Source organism: Rhincodon typus, chromosome 1 (assembly GCF_021869965.1).
Source record: "Rhincodon typus isolate 14 chromosome 1, sRhiTyp1.1, whole genome shotgun sequence".
NCBI lineage: Eukaryota > Metazoa > Chordata > Chondrichthyes > Orectolobiformes > Rhincodontidae > Rhincodon > Rhincodon typus.
Genome location: NC_063332.1, coordinates 109,031,290 through 109,052,874, shown reverse-complemented (window position 1 = coordinate 109,052,874; position 21,585 = coordinate 109,031,290). Strand labels below are relative to the sequence as shown.

Below are 21,585 nucleotides of genomic sequence, written 5' to 3'. Positions count from 1 at the left end.
CCACAAAAAGACCCCTGAATCGGATAACAGTCTTCCATCCCTTCTCACTGTGACCTGGAAATGAGAACACTACTTGGGTTTGGAATCAGGCATCCTCACACAATCCCAGCAGGATCATAGATCTGACAGGTTTGTTTCTGCTACTTGTTTGAGAGAGCTCCCTACCAGATTGGAAGGTAACTCTATCAGTAAGGCTGACTTTTGGGCTGGAACCCGTTGGGACGAAAAAAAAATACAGGCTGCAGAATTAAGACTTCACAGCCTGAACAAAGCCTTTAGTTCTGGGTTTCCTGTCTAGAACTCCACCCACTCTGTTCTTGGCTATATAACCAACCCCAATAAATATCTAGAACAATGTATTTGACACCATGCCATATAAGCTGCTCCAAGATGTGGTCTGTGTGGCCAAGCAGTAACATATACTTGGCATATTGCAAATAAAGTCATAGAAATTTTACAGCATGAAAAGAAGCCCTTTGTTCCATCGAGTGCACGCTGGTGGTCAAACATTCATTTTCTCTAATCCCATTTTCCAGCACTTGGTCAATAGCTTTATATACTATGGTGTTTCATGTGTTCATCTAAGTACAGTAGTTGTGAAATATCTTGAGGATTCTGCCTCTTACCACCCTTTTAAGCATTGAGTTCCAGATACTCATAACCCTCTGAGTGAACAAAATTTTCTGAAAATCCTCTCCAAATCTCCTGCTCCCTTACCTTAAACTGTGCCCCCTTGTTACTGACCTCTCTACTAACAGGAAGAGATTTTCCTTTTCTCTCCTGTTTATGCCACTCAGAATTGTGTACACCTCATTCAGATCACCCCTCAGCCTTCTCTAGTCTCAGGAAAACAACCCCAGCCTATCCAGTCTCTCTTCATAGCTGAATCACTCTAGCCCAGGTAACATCCTGGTGAATCTCCTCCTCACCTTCTCAATGCAATCACATTCTTCCTGCAGTGTAGCGACCAGACCTGCATACAGTACCCCTGCTGTGGTCTAACTAAAGTTAACAAAGCTCTGTCATAACTCTTTGCTCTTGTATTCAATGCCGCAACTAATAAAAGAAAGTTTCCTACACATAAAAAAATTTATTTCCACAGGTGTCAACTTTTATATTTCAATCCTTAATTTTTCATGTTGCAACCTTCAACAACAAGATAGTCACAAGTATTCCGAGCGCAGCTGGCACAGTTTGCCATCTGCTTATCTGCTGACCCAGAGAGAATACAGGTCCTTATGTTTTTTCTCAGTGGGCTTTCCAGGATCAGCAAAAATAGTTGTTGGCTTTTGTGGATATGGAAAATCTGGCAATGGTGGTTCCTGATAATCTTTCAAACCTAGCAGCGGTTTGTGGTCTGTTATTATTACAAATTTACATGCGTAAATGTATTGGTCAAACTTCCTGATTCCAAATATCCTTCTCTATTCCTTCTCTATCTGGGCATATTTACATTCTGCATTAGCCGAAGTTCTGGATGCACACAGTATTGCGTGTTTCTCTCCATTGGGCCACCTACAATCTAATACTACCCCAATGCTGTACAGGAAAACATCGCATGCCAATACCAGATCATGCTTGGGACCATAGTGTGCCAACACCTTAGAAAATGATAGCTGTTTTTCTTCACTTCCCTGAAAGTTGTGGCTTGTCTATGTGATCATTTCCAAAGTTGACCCTTTTTTAAGGGTTGATGCAAAGGTGCCAGGATGGAGGCCACGTAATGTATGAATTTTCTGTAATAATTCACAAGGCCAAGGAAAGACCTAAGCTTCGGTACAGAAGTGGGATCCGGGGCAACTTTGATCACTATCTTCCAACGGGTATGACCCCGTCTTGTTGACTCAGTAGCACAATTAGATCATTTGGGGTGTCCGGAACACATATTTTTCCCATTTTAATGAGTGCACTTGCCTGGGAAAAACTATGTCCAAATTCTCTAAGTGCTCCTTATTAGTCTTCCCTGTTATTAGCACATCATCTAAATAAATGGTGACCTGGGGTAGACCTTGTAAAACATTCTCAATCACCTGCTGACAAATTGCACAGGTTGATGATACCCAAAATGGCAGTCTAGTCTATCGGTACAAACTCTTATGGGTATTAATTGTAGCATACTTCTGGGAATCCTCTTCTAACCGCAACTGCAAATACACATGGCTCATGTCCAGCTACATGAAGGACAGCCTCCCTGCCAGCTTTGTGAATAAATCCTTTATGTGAAGGATTGGGTTATCCAGCTGTGAAAAGCAGTTTACTCTTTGTTTAAAATCCCTACAAAGGTGAACCGACCCATAGGGTTTCACAGTGGGTACAATGGTGCTGCCATTTCTGCAAACTGATGATTCGTTCACTTTCCAGCATTCTGATTTTTGCCTCTACTTTTGCCCGAAAGGCAAATGGCTCTGGGTGGGTCTTGCAGAATCATCGAATTGTTTCCTGGTCAACATGCAAGGTGGCATTGGCTCCTTTGATAGTCCCTAAACCTTCCTGAAAAAATTCTGTTTATTTACTTAGGACTTCACTCAGGCAACCATTTCCTCATTGAAAAATGTTGAGTGGATCTAGGTGAATCTTTCTCAACCAATTTCACACCATCAAGCTTGGGCCCAAGCCTTTTGCTACCATCAGTGGTAACTGAACCAGGTGCTTATCATAAGAGACTGGAAACGAAGTCGTACCCTTAATCTATAAGGGTTCCCTGGTACGGGTTCTCAGTCTAGCCGAGGTCTGCACAAACTTAAGGGCACAAACTTAAGGGCTGCAATCCAGAGCGAATTTTGTTGAAGGCTGCTTCTGCGATCATTATAATGGCTGTGTTGGTATCGACTCCATTAGAACTGGCTCATCATTTAACCAGATGTTTATTTTGATTGTTTCTGATTTGGATGTTGCTAAGCAATTTAACTGTTCCACATCAGATGTAGGAGCATTTTACAGGGTGCTCTCTCTTCTGGATACCGGCCTATGAGTTCTCTTGCTCAATTTAGGTCTAGTGGGACTTACTTGCTGACTTGAGTGCGCATTCCAGCAGCAACTACAATGGCTTGCTGGCCCAGAACCCGAAGAAAATTTTAACCATTTGGCTGAGGTTTGGATTTGTTTTGGGGCTTTGCTGCACGTTCACGTAGAGTCCCTCTGGTTCAGGATATGTCCTGAGTGAGGTTGTGCAATTGCCTTTACTCAAGTGGTGTTTCCCAATCTCAATCAGACTAGCAAGGGTGTCTACTTCCATCGGAATAGCCTGTAACTCATATGCTCCACTTGCTGCATTTTCCAATAATAAAGCCAATTGTAGCACCTGTTGAAGTCCAGTTGGGCTTCAGCTAGTGGGGCTTTGCATAGTTACGTCATTAATTCCACTCTCGTTGCCACTGAAATAACTCCACAGAGGCCGGTATCCCATTACCAAGTCACCCTTTATTTACACATGAAGATTCCTTGACAATGATCTAGCCTCCTTAGAACCAATTCTCATAGTGAACAGAACCTCTGATACTGCTGTTGATATCTGCCAACCAGGGCTCCCCGACTGGACCAGATTAACAGTCCTAATCAGGGAACTCATTCTATGATGTCCATTTGGTTGATCTCATTACAGTCACTACAGTTCTCAACTGAAATCTACATACAAAAATTTTCCAGCATGTTGCTGGGAAAATGTTAGAATCTCTTCTAAAAGATCTAGTCGCAGAACATTTAGAAAGACATAATAGTGTCAGCATGGCGTCACAAAAGGGAAATCATGCTCTACAAATTTATTAGAATTTTTTGAGGAGAGTGAAAGGATGATAGCTAAAGGGAGCACAGCGGCTATAATGTATTTGGATTTCTAGATATCATTCAATAAGGTATCACACATTACGCCACTTAAGAAAGAACCTCCAGCATTGGAGGTGGTATATTAGCTTGGATAGGTGATTAGCTAATTAATAGAAGACAGAGAATTGGGATAAGTGCAGGGGCGTTGTAGTTTCAGGATGGCAACCTATAACTGGTGGAGACGCACAGGGTCAGTACTGGGGCCACATTATTTGTATTATATTAATGGCTTGGATGAGGAAGTGAACGTACTACAGCCAAGTCTGCAGATGCCACAAAAGTAAGTGGGAGGGAAAGTGGTGAGGATGACATAAACAGAATGCAGAGGCATATGGAAAGGTTAAGAGAGAGAGCAAAACTTCATTGATGGAAAATAATGTGGGAAAATGTGAGGTTATGCACTTTGGCTGGAAGAATAGAGGAGTTGAATATTACTTATCTGACGAAAGTCTGCAGAAAGCTACAGAATAGAGGGATTTGGGAGTCCTTGAACATAAATCACAAAGCTACCTTAGCAGGTAAGCAGTTCAAATGCGGCAGATATTAGGGAAGGCAAATGGAATGTTGGTCTTGATTTCAAATGGAAAAGAGAATAGAAATAGGGAGGTCTTGATAAAAGTATACAAGGCACAAGTTAGACCACACCTGGAATACAGTGAACAGTTTTGGTGCCCTTGTCTAAAGGACCATAAGGTCATAAGAAACAGGAACAATAGTAGGCCATTCATTCCCTTAAGCTTGCTCTACCATTCAATAGGATAGTGGGTGATCCGTATCCTTCATGTCCTCTTTCCTGCCCTTTCCTTGTAACCCTTGATTCCCCTCCTGATCAATAATCTATCTACCTCAGCCTTAAATATACACAAGAACTCTACTCCCACAGTTCTCTGTGGTAAGGAGATCCAAAGATTCACAAAGAAATTCCTTTTCATCTCAGTTTTAAATTGGCACCCATTTATTATGAGACAATGCCCTCTGGAAAGATATATTGGCACTGAAGGCAGTCCAGGGAAGATACATTTGGTGATCCCAGCACTTCACTAGTTACAGGTTGCCATCCTAAAAATATCCACTTATTACAAGCCCCTGCCTTCTATTAGTTGCCCAATCTTTTCTCTACACTGGTATACTAAGTCCAACAACATGGATCCTTATGAGAGGCAACTTTATTGAAAGATACAAGATTCTTAGCAGACTTGATAGGGAGATGCGGAAAGGTAGTTTCCCTTTGTGGAACAGTCAAGGATCAGAAGACATAATCTCAGAATAACAGGTTGCCCATTTAAGACAGAGATGAGGAGGAATTTCTTTTGTCGAGAGTAGCCAGTCTATGGAATCTTTTACCTTAGAGGCCTTTAGAAGCTGGGTTGTTAAATTATGTTCAAGGCTAAGGTAATCTTTTTAACCAACAAGAGACAAAGCAGCAATTAAACATTATCACATCAGCTGTGATGTCATTAAATGACAGCGGACCTGATGTGCTGAAAAGCGTCCCTCTAAGTCTTCTGTCTTATGGTCTAGGTCATTGGGATAGAAGTCATAAACCAAAGAGCAAAGAATTGGTGATACAAAAAGACCAAGATCTCACACTCTTCGCCTTTTAATATCTTGGTAGTCACATAAAGGTAAAATCACCTTAGTCTCATAGGTTGCTCTCTCATGAGTGATAGACAACTGGGACACATTTAACCTGAAGATCACCAAGCTTCAGGCAAGGGGCAAGTTTGAGAAAGGATGACCTCAAGGTAACCTCAGCCCATGCAGGAATTGAGCCCACACTGTTGGCATCATTCTGCATCGCAAACCAGCTGTCCAGCTAACCAACCCATAATCGCATAATACAATGGTAGCTCAACATTTGACCATTGTAATCATTGCAAATAATTGATATCAAATTATGTACAACAGGCTTTTCAATAACTAAGAAAAACCCCAGAGCTGGAGAGCTTTGAGAACTGTAGGTGCCAAGGCAATCTTAAACCTTCAAAGCCAGTTACAATTACCACATGCCGTATCTCAAATTACTCGTATGCCAAATTGCAAAATGTTACTTCTAAAACAAATCTAATCTGTATTTAAATCATTTTGACTCTCACTGACCAGTAGATATAATAATCAATTATACCATCCGATTGCTACGTTGGCTGAGATCAGTTAACTCAACATAAACCCAATAGTTTGATAAGATTTAACTTTTTAGTTTTTATTTATCATCATGCTGCATTTACAGACAGAGTCAATTACATAAACGGGCTGTTTACCTTCCATTAAGAAGCTCAAAAACTAGAATTCCTAGTGACCAGAAGTCTACAGCAAAATCGTGGCCCTTGTTCAAGATGATCTCGGGTGCTACATATTCAGGAGTGCCACAAAATGTCCATGTTTTCTGACCTTTGCCAATTTTCTTAGCAAATCCAAAGTCAACCTGAAAACAGAGGACCAGTAAAATTTAATCTTCCATTTATCCACACTTCGCATTCTAAAGTTGTGCTAGTGATGAAAAGATTCTGATCTGTGATCCTCATGGACCAGAACCTCAAACATTAATTTGACTTTCCAGTAATAGGGAATGGTGGAAAGAAGGTTAGTTATTCTGGATGGCAAAACTAAGTGCCTACACCACTAAGGAGCATTTGGCATTTCCCCTATGGTGGACAGGCAGGCCAAGAATTCTAACTTACCTTGTTCGCTCCTTAAAGGAAATTGTAGGTACTTCTTAAATTGTCTGTTCTTGGGAGATCCAAATTAGAACCCTATCCTGAACCTCAGAAGTTGCTCATGAGGACTTTCTTTGAGAGGCTGGCATACCAGGTCCTACTGGGTGTGCCATCACTGGTCTGAGGCTACATTGTCCTTGATAGGGATACACATAGGGAGTATGTGGCCCTGCTGCTTCAAATGCCATTGGCTTTCTAATATTGCAGTGTAATAATAATAATGGAACAAAGCACACTTAAAAATATCTAAATGCATATCAGAATCATAGAGTCATAGAGTAATACAGCATGGAAACAGGCCCTTTGGCCCAAAGTGGTCCATGCTGACCATGGTACCCACTCAGCTAGCTCCAATTGCCCACATTTGGTCCATATCCCTCTATCCCTCTATCCCTCTAAACCCTTCTCATCCGCGTACCTATCCAAATGTTTATTAAATGTTGCTATTGTACCTGCCTCAGCCACTTTCTCTGGCAGCCCATTCCATATACACACCACTGTCTGCATGAAGAAGTTGCCCCTCAGGTCCTTCTTAAATCTAACCCCTCTCATCTTAAACCTACGCCCTCTAGTTTTCAATCCCTCATCCCTTGGAAAAAAATTATAAGCATTCATCCTATCTATGCCCCTCATGATTTTATACACCTCAGTAAGGTCACCCCTCTATCTCCAACATTCCAAAGAATAAAGTCCTCTCCTGGCCAATCTCTCCCTATAACTCAGGCCTACTAGCCCTGGCAACATCCTCGTGAATCTTCTTTGCACACTTTCCAGTTTAACCATGCCTTTCCTATAACAGGGTGACCAAAACTGTACACAATACTCCCAAATGTGGCCTCAGCAATGACTTATATAACTGTAACATAACGTCCCAGCTCCTATACTGGTGTGTCGATCGATGAAGGCCAGAATGCTAAATGCCTTCCTCACCACCTTGTCCACCTGTGACGCTGTTTTCAATGAACTCTATACTTGTACTCCCAGGCCCCTCTGTTCCACAACACTCCTCAGGACCTTACCATTTACTGTGAAAGTCCAAACTTGGTTTGCCTTTCCAAAGTGCAACACCACACACTTATCTGTATTGAATTGTATTTGCCAATCCTTACTAATATTGCAGTGTAATAATAATAATGGAATAAAGCACACTTAAAAATATCTAAATACATATCAGAATCATAGAGTTCCAATTGCCCACATTGGGTTCATATCCCTCTAAACCTTTCCCGTTCATGTACCTATCCAAATGTTTTTTAAATGTTGCTATTGTACCTGCCTCAACCACTTTCTCCGGCAGCCTATTCCATACATGCACTACTCTCTGTGTAAAGAAGTTGCCCCTCAGGTCCTTCTTAAATCTATCCTCTCACCTGAAACCTACGCCCTCCAGTTTTCAATTCCCCATCCCTGGGAAAAATACTTTATGGATTCATCCTGTCTATGCCCCTCATGATTTTATACACCTCAGTAAGGTTATACCTCTATCTCCTACGTTCCAAAGAATAAAGTCCTATCCTGGCCAACCTCTCCCTATAACTTAGGCCTACTAGCCCTGGCAACATCCTCGTGAATCTTCTTTGCACACTTTCCAGTTTAACCATGCCTTTCCTATAACAGGGTGACCAAAACTGTACACAATATTCCAAGTGCGGCCTCACCAATGATTTATACAATTGTAACAAAACGTCCCAACTCCTATACTCAAAACCTTGACCGAAGAAGGCTAGCATGCTAAATGCCTTCTTCACCACAGTGTCCACCTGTCATGTTGCTTTCAATGAACCATGTACTTGTACTCCTACGTCTCTCTGCTCTACAACACTCCTCAGGGCCTTACCATTTACTGTATAAGTCCTACCTTGGTTTGACTTTCCAAAGTGCAACACCACACACTTAGCTGTATTGAATTGCAGTTGCCAATCCTCAGTCCACTTCTGCATCTGATCAAGACCCCTCTGTAATTTTTGATAACCTTCTTCGCTATCAACGATACCTCCTAATTTTGTGTCATCCGCAAACTTATAAATCATGCCTTGTCATTCACATCTAGGTCATTTATGTAAATAACAAATAACAAAGGTCCCAACACCAACCCTGTGGCACACCACCAGTCACAGATCTTTAGTCCAAGAAACAACCGTCAACCATCACCCTCTGCTTCCTACCTTTGAGCCAATTTTGAATCCAATTAACTAGCCCTCCCTGGATCCCATGCAACCTAACTTTCATGACTGGCCTGCTGTGTGGAGCCTTGTCAAAAGCCTTATTAAAGTCCATACAGACAACATCCACTGTCTTACCCTTCTTTATCCTCTTGTTTACCTCTTCAAAAAACTCTAAAATATTTGTCAGACATGACTTACCATGCACAAATCTGTGCTGACCATCCCTAATCAGACCTTGACTATCCAAATGTTGGCTGATCCTGTCGCTCAGTATCCTCTCCAATAAGTTGCCTCCAATAACACTGGCCTGTAGTTCCCTGGCTTGTCTTTGCTACCTTTCTTAAACCATAGCCACCTCCCAGTCTTCTGGAACTTCACCCGTGGCTAAAGATGAAGTAAAAACCTCTGCAAGGGCTTCTGTAATTTCTTCCCTAGCCTCCCACAATGTCTGAGGATGGACTTGATCAGGGGATTTATCCGCCTTAATGTGATTTAAGGCTGCAAACACCTCCTTTCTGATAATGTGTATGTTGTTCAAAACATCCCCACCTGTTTCTCTTATTTCCTTAGCATCCATGATTCTCTCCTCAGTAAACACTAAGGAGAAATATTCAGTAAAAATCTCCCCCATCTCCTATGGTTCCACACATAGATGGCCATACTGATCTTTAAGGGGACCAATTCTCTCCCTAGCCCTTTTTTACTTTTAATATTGCTATAGAACCTCTTGGGATTATCTTTAACCTTATCTGCCAGATCCAACTCATACCCTCTTTTTGCTCTTCTGATTTCCCTCGAGTGTGCTCCTACACTTTTTATAGTCATCTAGGGATTCATTTGAGCCCGATAGCTTAAACCCAATGTATACCGTTTTCCTGACCAGAGCCTCAATATCTCTTGTCGGCCAGGGATCCCTAAACCTGCCAGGTTTTCCCTTCACCCTAACAGCGACATCCTGTCCCTGGACTTTTGATAACACACTTTTAAAAGCCTCCCATTTGCCAGTCATTCCATTTCCTTCAAACAGACTCACCCAATCGACTGATGCCAGATCCTGCCTAATGGGCCCAAAATTGGCCCTTCTCCAGTTTAGTACCTCAACCTGTGGACCTGTCCTATCTTTTTCCATAACTGTGTTAAAACTAAGAGAGTTATGATTACTGGACACAAAGTGCTCCCTGACTGCCACTTCAGTCACTTGCCCGACCTCGTTTCCTAAGAGGAGGTCCAGTGTTGCACTCTCCCGAATAGGGCCCTCTACATATTGATTTCGGAAACTTTTTGGATACATTTGACAAATTCTACCCCGTCCAGGCCTTTTACACTCTGGGTGGCCCAGTCAATACAGGGAAATTAAAATCTCCAACCAATACTACTCTATTATTCCTACAGGTATCTGCAATCTCTCCACACATTTGCTCATCTAGTACCCGCTGGCTATTTGGGGGTCTATAATACAATCGCATCAGAGTGACCATCCCCTTTTTGTTTCTAAATACTAACCATATGGCCTCATTTGATGACCCCTTAAGAATATCCTCTCTAAGCACTGTTGTTATGTCCCCCCTTATCAAAAGGGCAACTCCCCCTCCTTGCTTACTTGTATTTCTGTCACGCCTGTAGTCTCTGTATCCTGGAACATTGAGCTGCCAGTCCTGCCTTTCTCTCAGCCATGTTTCTGTTATAGCTATAACATCCCAGTCTCCAGAGCCAATCCATGCTCTGAGCTTATCTGCCTTACCAGTCAGGCCTCATGCATTGAAATGAATGCACTTTAAACCAGAAGTCTTTTCCCTCCCTTTACTGTGCCCCTGGCTATCATGAATAATAAACTGTTGTGACATTAGCGAGGGATATGAGCCAAATGGAGGCAAATAGTTTAGTTTGGAAAACTTGGTCAGCATGGATGAGTTGGGCTGAAGGGTCTGTTTCCATGCTATATGACACTATGACTCTATGACAGCATGAAAACCTTCAGCTTCAGTAGCAAATCCAAGGCCACAAGTTAAATCCTAAACTAACCAGGACTTAGCAGAAAACAGACAGTACCAAACCTTACAAGAATATAAAAATGTGCAGAACCATTCATTTTGTTGTTACGGTGTACCATTGATCTAACAAAATCTAGACATAGGGCAGAATTGTTAAGAAAGACCATTGAAGCTGGGGCTTGATATAAAATAGCATCATGTTAACCAACAAGAATGATTGTGTTGAACCTGACTCTATGTTGCAACGCTGCATTGAAACATGCCTGAGAGACTGAAGGAAACTTTTCTTTAATATTTGTTTTTCAAGATCAGGATTACTTAATTAAATAATTTTATATTAAACAATTCAGCAGATGAATGAGCATCTTTCCCACAAATGACAAAATTTATTGGATTAAATTTCACAAGATGGAATGGAGGTATTAAAACTCATCAGCTCCAGGTTTCTAGTCTAGTGCCATGAAACTAATATGTGCAAGTGCATTTAATTCTTAAGAATTAATATAATATTTGATATTTACCAGCTTTATGTATCCTTCACTATCTAGCATCAGATTCTCTGGCTTCAGATCCCTGTAGATGACTCCAATATGATGCAGGTAATCAAATGCTTCAGTCACACAAGAAGTACAAAATTTTGCCGTGAACTCATCAAAGCAACCTCTGTGGCAAAAGGAATACACTGAGGCACATTGTCAGTCAAACTTTTCGGATAAGATAGACATTTACTATAAAAATTTAACAAAGCTTGTGTCAGAAAGATGAGTAAAATGTCTTTGCACAGATATTAGGTCAGCTCACCTATCTCTAAGGATGCTCCAAATCTCTCCTCCAAGACAAGCTTCCAACAGCATGTAAACATACTTGTTGTCTTTAAAACTGCGAAATAGTCTACAACATCAAAAAAGGAGAAATCATATGACTTGACAAAGCTCACTTAAATTCTTAATAAAGGTTTACAAGGTTGGGGATGGTGTTTGCTGGACAAGGGTGGTGAGTAGACAGAATTCAGAAGGAACCTGCCAACAGCCATGATGTGCTGGGATTTCACAGTGGGAGGAATACCCACCTTCTGAAGCTGCCAGCCAATCTGCCTCACCAGCAGCACCAAGCTCAGTCATAGGTGCTGCCAGGACTCCAAGCAGTCCTAAGACTAAAACCTTCAGGACTCAGATTCAGACTCAAACCAGGCAAGGAGACAACATTGAAAGGGAAGGATTGGTGACCTTAGCGAGGGCTGAAAGGTGAGCAGAGGAGGTGAGCAGAGGAATAAGTTTTAAAGTCCCTGTGGGGAGGAAAAGAAGCTTTAGGGTGCACTAGGGTTTGTACATCTGAAATTGGCGAAGTTACCAAAGTTAATTGGAAACAGTTGCACCATATTGCAATGTTGCGATGTGGTTGATGCTTAACTGTCCTCTGGGCAACTAGGGATGAGTGATAAATGCTGGCCTAGCCAGAGCCACCATCATCCCATGAATGAATCAAAAATGAAATTGCTAGATTAGCATCTGAGATATATTTTATTCATTCATGGGATTAGGACATTACTGGTTCGGCCAGTATTTATTGCCCATCCTTGGGCTCCCTCGAGCTGCCTTCTTAACCACTGCAGTCTAAGTGCTGTCAGTTGACCCATAATGCTGTTAGGGAGGGAATTCCAGGACTTTGACTGAGTGACCGTGAAGGAATGACGGTATATTTACAAGTCAGGATGGTGAATGGCTTGGAGGGGAACTTGCAAATATTGGTATTTCCATGTATCTGCTCCCTGGGTCCTTCATAATGGAAGTGATCATGCATTTGGAAGGTGCTATAAAGAATGCTCTGGTGAATTTCTTCTAGATGGTGTACTCACTGCTGCTACTGAGCATTGATATTGGAGGGAGTGGATGTTTGTGGATGTGGGGCCAATTAAGCGGGCTGCTTGATCTAGATGGTGTCAAATTGAGTTTTTTTTGGAGCTGGACTCATCCAGGCAAGCGTGGAGTATTCTATCACACACCTGACTTATGCTTTGTGGACAGAGACAGGTCTTGAGGAGTCAGGAGGTTAGTTACAAGTTGCAGTATTCCTAGCCTCTGGCCTGCTCTTGTAACCATTGCACTTACATGGCTAGGCCAATGGTAACCCCTAAGATATTGATAATAGGGGATTCAGTGATGGTAATGTCGTTGAATGTCGAGGAGGGGTGGTTAGATTGTTTCTTCTCTCTCTCTTATCTGGGTCTCTCATTTGGAGAAGAAGGATCGAGAAACAGCATTCTGATCAGCAAAATGATCATTCTCCAAACCCTGTGGATGAAGACAACTGAACTACTTTCCCAGTCATTCCCTCCGTCCACAACACCCATGTGTTTTTATGTGTTTGCTTGCATGTGTGTATAAAGCAGAACTTTATGAGTTGACCAGAGTTTTACCTAGCAGATTTATATTTGAAAGGTTCATAATTGTTTATTTGCAGTTGGAATCTATTGATTTGGAATAAATAGCCATTCTTGTTAAGTTCAGAAACTGGGCTATGCTTTCTGTCCATGAAACATCATGTGATCCTAGCCAATGCTGAAGAATCTCAGGGCAACTGCTGCCTGACTGTATACCACTGTGCCACTGTCTCTGGTAGGCCCATCCTGTTGGTGGAACAGATGGTGGTGTCTGTAAGGTATTATTTCATAATTATGACTACACTAATTGCCATTGTCATTTCTAGTCCATGGGTCAATGGTGGCTGTTCCCATTTCTTTTCTGAGGCTTAATTTCAATTTGATAGAGCTGAATAGCTAGGTCAGTAGTGTGGATCTGGAGTTGGGAGGCGACAGCCTAGTGGTATTATTTCTGGACTGTTAATCTAGAAACCCAGATAATGCTCTGGGGACCGAGGTTCGAATCCTGCCACAGCAGATGGTGGAATTTGAATATAATAATATTCTGGAATCAAGAATCTGATGATGACCATGAGTCCATTGCTGATTGTCAGGAAAAACCCCATCTAGTTCACTAATGTCCTTTAGGGAAGGAAACTGCCATCCTTACCTGGTCTGGCTTACATGTGACTCCAGACCCACAGCAATGTGGTTGACTCTTAACTGCCCTCTGGGAAATTAGGGATGGGCATTAAATGCTGCCTAGCCAGTGACACCCTCATCCCATGACTGAATAAAGAAAAAGAAATGGAGACCAAACCAGGTACGGAAGGGACAGGAGACTACTTTCCATGAAAGGGTGTAGTGAAACTAATGATCTTTTATGACAAATCGCAAAAATTATGGTGTCACCTTGATTTTTAGGAGAACGTTTAATTCCAGCTTTATGAATGGATTTTACATGTCACTATATGGGATTCAAACCCATACGTCCAAAGCATTAGCCTCTGCACCTAGATTTCTAGTTCAATTACATTAGCATAATTTACCACCTTCCTTTATCTAATATCTATTGTACTGGAGGTATGAGGCTTGCATATGCATAAACACAAATGAGGAGCAATAACTAGAACATTGGTGATATTTCCTTATGCAAAGAACTAGATGTTGGCTGTTTTGAAAATGTATATGCAGTACACAAATCTAGAGTGTCCTCTATGTATTCCACAGAAGTACACTTATTAACTAAAAGATAACATTATAGGAAAAAAAATCCTTAAAGAATAAGCATTGTAAAGATAGCATTCAAGGTTATGAAATTCATTGCATTCATAATCAATTTGATTGCTACATTCTAATTTGTCACTATCTCTCTGGATTGATTCATTTATGCATTCCATATTCAATTTTTAAAAATTCATTTACGGGATGAGAGCGTCACTGGCCCATTTATTGCCCATCCCTAATAGCCCAGAGGGCAGTTCAGAGTCATCCACATTACTGTGGGTCTGGAGTCACATGGAGGTCAGACCAGGTAAGGATGGCAGCTTCCTTCCCTAAAGGACATTAGTGAACCAGATGGGTTTTTCCCAACAATCGACAATGGATTCATGGTCATTATTAGATTCTTATAGAATATCTTCCAGATATTTATTGAATTCAAATTCCACCATCCGCCGTGGAGGGATTCAAACCCGGGCCCCCAGGACATTATCTGGGTCTCTGGATTAACAGTCTATTGATAACACCACTAGGCCATCGCCTCCCCTCTTGCATTCCAGTGAGTATTCACAATGTTTTTTAAACAGTTTAGATACTTCATTTAAGGCAAAATCACATTTTTCTTGTAATTGTCTCCATTTGAAGCTTTCCTAGACATGACACAAAGAGGACGCAATAATAAGAATAGCCACTCAAAAACCATTACTGGATCTACTTTCAGTTTTTTTTCTGCAAGAAGCTCAGTACATGCAGACTGACTGCCATCCCTTTCATAGGGCAATTAACGGACTCAGGCAACTCAACATGATTAATCTCTGTCCTCCTTAATACTGCACATTGGTACTCAAAATGCCACAGTGCTGTTTACGTCCTCAATATTCAAAGGAGCTGGTAATTGTCGCTGGTGCATTGATAGAGTATTGTAGCTACTAGTCAGTAAATCTCTGGCTTAAGCGACCTTTTTTTGGGGGCTGCATTTTCCTCTGGTACAGTGGAGCAAGGTGGAAAATCGAATGCAGTGTCTAATGCTAATCATTATGGAAATGCTATGGGACCCCACTACATCCCCTCAGGTTGCAAATTCAGTCGAAAACTTGATCTTTGGATGCTTTAGTTTGAAAGACACTGGCGACAGTACCAGAGAGAACTAAAAAAGAAGGGTCCAGACCCGAAACGTCAGCTATCCTGCTCCTCTGATGCTGCTTGGCCTGCTGTATTCATCCAGTTCCACACTGTGTTGTCTCATTATCTTTGACTTGCCAGTTTACAGCAGCCACAATGGAAATCCTGTTTTGACCTTGCTAGAAGGAGTGTAACTACCTCTCTTCCTATCCACCATCCAATCCCCAGACCAGGGGTTCCAGCAGCTCACACAGACCTTTCTTACAAACTTTGCATTCAATCTTTGGAGTGTAGCTGTCCCGTTTAACATTACTTTTTCTTGCTCTTTTAGTTGCAGAAGTGCAGCAGTGCTCATCTCCTCTCACCGGTTGGAGTTTGTAATATTTTTCACTGACCACTGGATAAAACACTGAATAATAGTAAACTCCAGCTCCCCTCCCCTACCCCATTCTCATTCCCTCTCATCACATTTTACACTCATTTCCCATGGTTAGAAGATCAAGGCTTATACCACGATACCACTGTGAGCCAGAGTGAGGAGGGAGACCCCAGAAACTATCTCAACTCGTATGGGGATTAAACTTCTGCTTTTGATGCCATTCTGGATTACACAAAATCCCCCATTATATTAGAAAAAAGAACTCAAGTTATTTATTATGTTAATTTCTGAAAGGTAAATGTGTATAATTTATCTTCAATTGGCATTAAATTTCAGATCTTACTCTAGTGATTAATATTAACAAATCAACTTCATACTTTTGACAATTGTCACTTCATTTTCATTCCATAAAGGAAAAGTCTTGACCTTCCAGATCATGCTCCATATTTAATTTTATGTTGAGCTCACCTTCTTCAGCTGCTAAAGGAAGGCAGACCTGATCTTTCTGTTCTGACCACAAAGTCACTGAGCTGAATTTTATTCGGTTTAAGTCCAAGTTGCGCAAGATCTGTAGAGAGATTTCTGCCTTGAGGCCTAACAAGTTTCCTCACTGTATCTTACCAGACACACTTCATTAACCAGGCACCTTATGGCATCCATCATCATACCACATGTCACTCTCAAAACAATCTGTCGGATATCCCTGAATTCACCAGCATTCCTTGCGCCTGCACCATATTTAAACATTCGGACAAACACAGTCAAACGGGAGCAACCCTGCATGGTTTCTGCCAGTTGCCTCAAACATGGCAGGTGGGGAAATCGATGCTTCGCAAGCAGAGTGCTGGAGGTACTGCTGGACAGGTTGGGACTTTCTCTTCCTCAGGACCACCACAGCCTGGTCCCAGGTTGCCACCTAGGTCTAAGCAGTGTTTGGCATTTGGAGGAATATATAGTATTGTAGGAAGAAAGTCAATGACCTGCTCCACTCCACCACCTTAGGTCCCACCATCTTTTTTTCTGATATCCCGCACTTACTCTGTCTCTGCTACTGCATCCACCTCCCAGTATGGACCATGCTGTACAACTCTAAAGCCGATAACATCTTCCCTCATTCTTTGTGATCCACCATGGCCCCTGACATACTAACATTGCATACTATCTGCACGGCGTACTCACTTGTTTGAGACATTTACCCATCTGCACCTATAGTAATAGATGTGCCAGCCACTTTCATCTCTTGTAGTATCTGCTTCTCTCTCAGTTAAGAGGAAAAAGCCCACAATAAGGCAGGAAGTGTTAGGACAGATGGTGTGTCATTCAGTTTCTCACCCTTTATATGGGACAGATCCTGACACTGACTGCCCTAAGGGAGCCCTCATGTACTGTCCTGGTCATCCTGAACAAACACTGTTGCCCCTTGACTCGACAGAGGTCTGTTGACAAACATGACAAGCATGTTTCATCGTGTCTATGATAAACAGCGAGGCAAGACAGAAGCAATATGAGCCTGATCTCTCTGGCTGAGGGAACAGGTCATCTAGATGGGTGCAGAGAAATATAGTTTCTGAGTGCACAGTGTCCTTGCTGCAGCGTTACAATGCTGCTTACTGGTGCAGCCTGAGGTGCAGCAATGAAGTGGCAAAGTACCCTCCCAGTGGATGGGAAGTGTGCCGTGAAGGATCTTAGATATTGGATGCCAATGTCTGTGGATGTGAGGTATGCGTGGTCAATGCCCATGAAGTGTGCCCTGAAGTGTGTCCAACAAAGAGATCCTTCGGAGAAAGTGGCGAGCTTAAAACACCGGGTACCCTCTCTGATTTCCATGTTCAACTTTTTCGAGGTCTGGCTTGTTCAGCCCATTTGGTCCCTCTTCATTGGCAACTTGCTACTGCCCAGTGTGAAACTCACTACACCACTCATGAAAAACATAAAAGACGGAGCAAGAGCTCTCAATGGCAAGATGGATTTGGCCAGACTTTTCGCTCAATTCTGCCACAAATCTTGTCATAACCCACACCACTGAGAGCCCTCTAAAATTCTGTCCACTGAGGCAAAAGCTTCAACTATTTGAAATATTAGCTCAAAGTCAAGATGGCTCCAGCTGGAGCTCCTCCACTCGCTAGTTCCTTTTCCTTTTTCTTTTTTTTACCTCATTACAGCAGTTTTTCTTATGCCCCCCAATTTTTAACTTCTTAAACTAATGGAGGCAAGACAAAGGGGGACAAGGCATGGGCTGTATCCCGGAGCGGGGAGCAGAGCAAGCGCGGGCCATATCCCGGAGCGGGGAGCAGAGCGAGCGCGGGCCGTATCCCGGAGCGGGGAGCAGAGCGAACGCGGGCCGTATCCCGGAGCGGGGAGCAGAGCGAGTGCGGGCCGAATCCCGGAGCGGGGAGCAGAGCGAGCGTGGGCCGTATCCTGGGGCGGGGAGCAGAGAGAGCGCAGGCTGACCAGGGGGATGAGTCCTGGAGGCAAGTCTGGGACAGAGGGGAGGCCTCATGTTCTGAAGCCTGGCAGGAACGAATTCAGTAGTAAAGGATTATAACTTGAGTAAAGACACTTTTTATTCTCATTTCAGGACTTTTAAACTCTGTCTTCCCATGATAGTTTATTTTTTTTCTACAGTTCTGAGACAACACTTAAAATATCTGCACCTGGATACCCTGTACCTAATATGGCTCCGACAGGCGATATTACAAACTTTTCACTGCACTCATTCGAGTACATGTGACAGTAATGGCTATTCTATTCTATTTTACATTTTACAAAATTAGACATTAAATTATTTGGACACATCCACAAAGATGGCCCTTTTGGAATTTCATAATTTCACAGGCGAGATACTTTCCAGGCCTCTTAGACCAATTTGGCCTTCCTGATTTTCTAACTTTATCCAGGTATACACTGGATAGCCTCATCCAATCACTTCAGTCACACAGCCAGGTCAAATTCAGTCTGATCAATGGCTAATGAGCTTTGGAACTAGATTTAAACTAAATATTGATTCATTTAAACTTATTGGAATTGGAGTCCCACCTAAAATAACAAGATAGCAATCCTGACTAAAACAAATAAGCCTTTATTTAGAATTTTATGTCCCCCTGGGAGATGGAAGTGCCATGCCCTAAGAATCCCTACAGTATGGAAGCAGGCCATTTGGTCCATCAAGTCTACACCAACCCTGCGAAGAGCATCCCACCCAGACCCTCTGCCCTACCCTATCTCTGTAACCCTGCATTTCCCATGGCTAATCCACCTAGCCTACACATTCCCATACACTATGGGCAATTTAGCATGGCCAATCTACCTAACCTGCTCATCTTCGGACTGTAGGTGGAAACTGGAGCACCTGGAGGAAATCCGTGTAGACATGGGGAGAATGTGCAAACTACATGCAGACAATCTACTGATAGTGGAATTGAACCCAGATCCCTGGCACTGTGGGGCAGCAGTGCTAAACCATTGAGCCACCGTGCCGCCCTTACGCAGTACCTTCCTGCCTATTCTGGTATTTTATCAATAGCAAGGTAGGCAGTAGCTAGCCCAGATGGTCAATTAAAGGCTACCTAAGAGCATCTTCTCAACAGCGCCAGGACTATAATAGTGACACTTTAGCATTTTGCTGCCTGGTAAAACGTGCCAGCTTCCCTGCTGTCTCAGTGGGGTGTGCTTCATCCTCTTTATCCACCCTGTGACCAATGGGGAAATACCCCTGCCTTCGCAAGAGATGCTCCCTGTTCATCAGGGCCTACCTGATTGATTACACTGGTCACCAAATGTACTGATCTTTACTCTAAGCCTCCTCAATTGTCATGGTTCCAGGATTGCCAGCATATGGAAGCTGGCGATCATACATCAGAGAAGATGAAGCTCCAATGCAGACAATCAACTGCATGAACAGTGGAAAATTCACTTGAGGCTCCCAGGACCACTACAAGCAGACATGCCCTTGATTCTCTGGCTGGTCGGCAGGACCATCCTCTTTATGTGAAGTCTCTGCCTTTATTTTTAATGGTAAAATTTAAAATAGGATACAGTCTATTTAAGTAATAAATAATATCAAAGTTTAAATAAGGGAAGATCAAAAGATGAAGAATTGACTAAAAATGTGAAACAGAAGTAATCACAGGTAGGACGGAAGAAAAGATTAATGATTTTGATTTAATTGTTAATGAATATGAAACATTTCATATTAGCAACAGTACAGCAATGAAGTCATCTCAACAATTAAACAGTATTTTTGCTGCAGTAGAGGTTTGTTTTTAATTAATTAAAGTCATTTCCAATAGATGGTTGATAACAATGGGTGCTATCAGCCATCAGCCTTATAGGAGGATATAAGAAGAGTCACTTCCTAATTCTGTTGCCTACTGCACGTCAGAATTTCACATACACTTTGCTGTAAACTTAATGTAAGTCATAATCAAAGATAGAAATTGCTGGAGAAACACAACAGGTCTGGCAGCATCTGTAAAAAGAAAATGGCAGTAACTTTTCAAGTCCAGTGACCCTTGAAGGATCTCCAGCATCTGCAGTTCTTTGTTTTATTTTAATGTAAACACTGACCAGGAGAGATTTATAACAGGCTGCTAACTTATTGCCATCTATTTTGCATTATTGCGCAAAGTCAAAATTACATGCACGCACCTTATAACTCAATCCACTGGCCATCCAAAATAGCATTAGGATTGGCAAATAGTATCCACACAATGTCTAATTTGTGCTGGTAGGTATTTTGGGAGATCAGTGGATCTTAGCAGCGTGTGATGGAAGTATACAGAATGTGCAAATCATTGCATCAGTAAAGTGCGTAATGCAAATTTGAAGTCAGCTCTGCAATTTTTTGTCTCTGCCACTCCATCTAATGCCTTCTCTTAAATATGCACAGTTCAAGATGCATTAGCTCCAGGGAGCACCCATGCTTAAAAAGGGTTCATCAACTACTCTCAGATTAGTTGCCAATGTTGAATCTGAGTTTGATAAACTACTTGGGGGTTTTCATAAAATTGTAAGACCATAAGATATGGGAGCAGAATTAGGCCATTCAACCCATCGAAGCTGCTCCACCATTCAATCTTGGTTGATGTGCTTCTCAACCCCATTCTTCTGCCTTCTTCCTGTAACCCTTGATCCCCTTACTAATCAAGAGCCGATCTATTAAAAAAAACAATGCTGAAAATCAGAAAAAAAAACTAAACATTAACTCTAATTTCTCTCCACAGATGCTGCCAGAGCTGCTGAGTTTTTCCAGCAATTTTTGTTTTTGTTCAAGAACTGACGTACCCCCGTCTTACCTACACTTAATAACTTGGCCTCCACAGCCTTCTGTGGCAATGAATTCCAAAGGTCAATCACCCTCAGGCTGAAGAAATTCCTTGTCACCTCAATTCTAAAGGGTTGACCCTTCACACTGAGGCTTTACCCTCGAGTCCTAGTCTTTCTTACAAATGGAAACATCTCCCATGCCCTCTATATGCAGGCCTCTCAGTATTCAGTAAGTTTCAATCAGATCCCCCTCATCCTTCTAAAACGCACTGAGTACAAATCCAGGGTCTCCAAATGCTCCCCATATGACAAGCCACTTATTCAGGGATCATACTTGTAAACCTCTTCTGGACCCACTCCAATGCCAGCTCACTTTCCCTAAGATCCGGGGTCCAAAACTGCTCACAGTATTCCAAATGCAGTCAGACCAGACTCTTATACAGTCTCATCAGTATATCTCTGCTGTTACATTCTAGCCCTCTTGCAAGGAATGATGACATTGCATTGGCCTTCCTAACTGCCAACTGAACCTGTTAACTTTAAG

At 42.2% G+C, this 21,585-nt stretch overlaps 1 protein-coding gene across 1 annotated transcript in view; it reads right to left on the bottom strand.

Moving 5' to 3' along the window:
* prkg2 (protein kinase cGMP-dependent 2) overlaps positions 1–21,585 on the bottom strand; it is a 97,922-nt gene that overhangs the window by 19,879 nt on the left and 56,458 nt on the right. The window contains exons 12-14 of the mRNA XM_048600559.1: positions 11,497–11,586; positions 11,217–11,358; positions 6,084–6,247 (exon numbers count right to left, since the gene is read on the bottom strand). Coding sequence (XP_048456516.1) covers positions 6,084–6,247; positions 11,217–11,358; positions 11,497–11,586 — 396 coding nt within the window. The remainder of the gene's footprint in view (positions 1–6,083; positions 6,248–11,216; positions 11,359–11,496; positions 11,587–21,585) is intronic.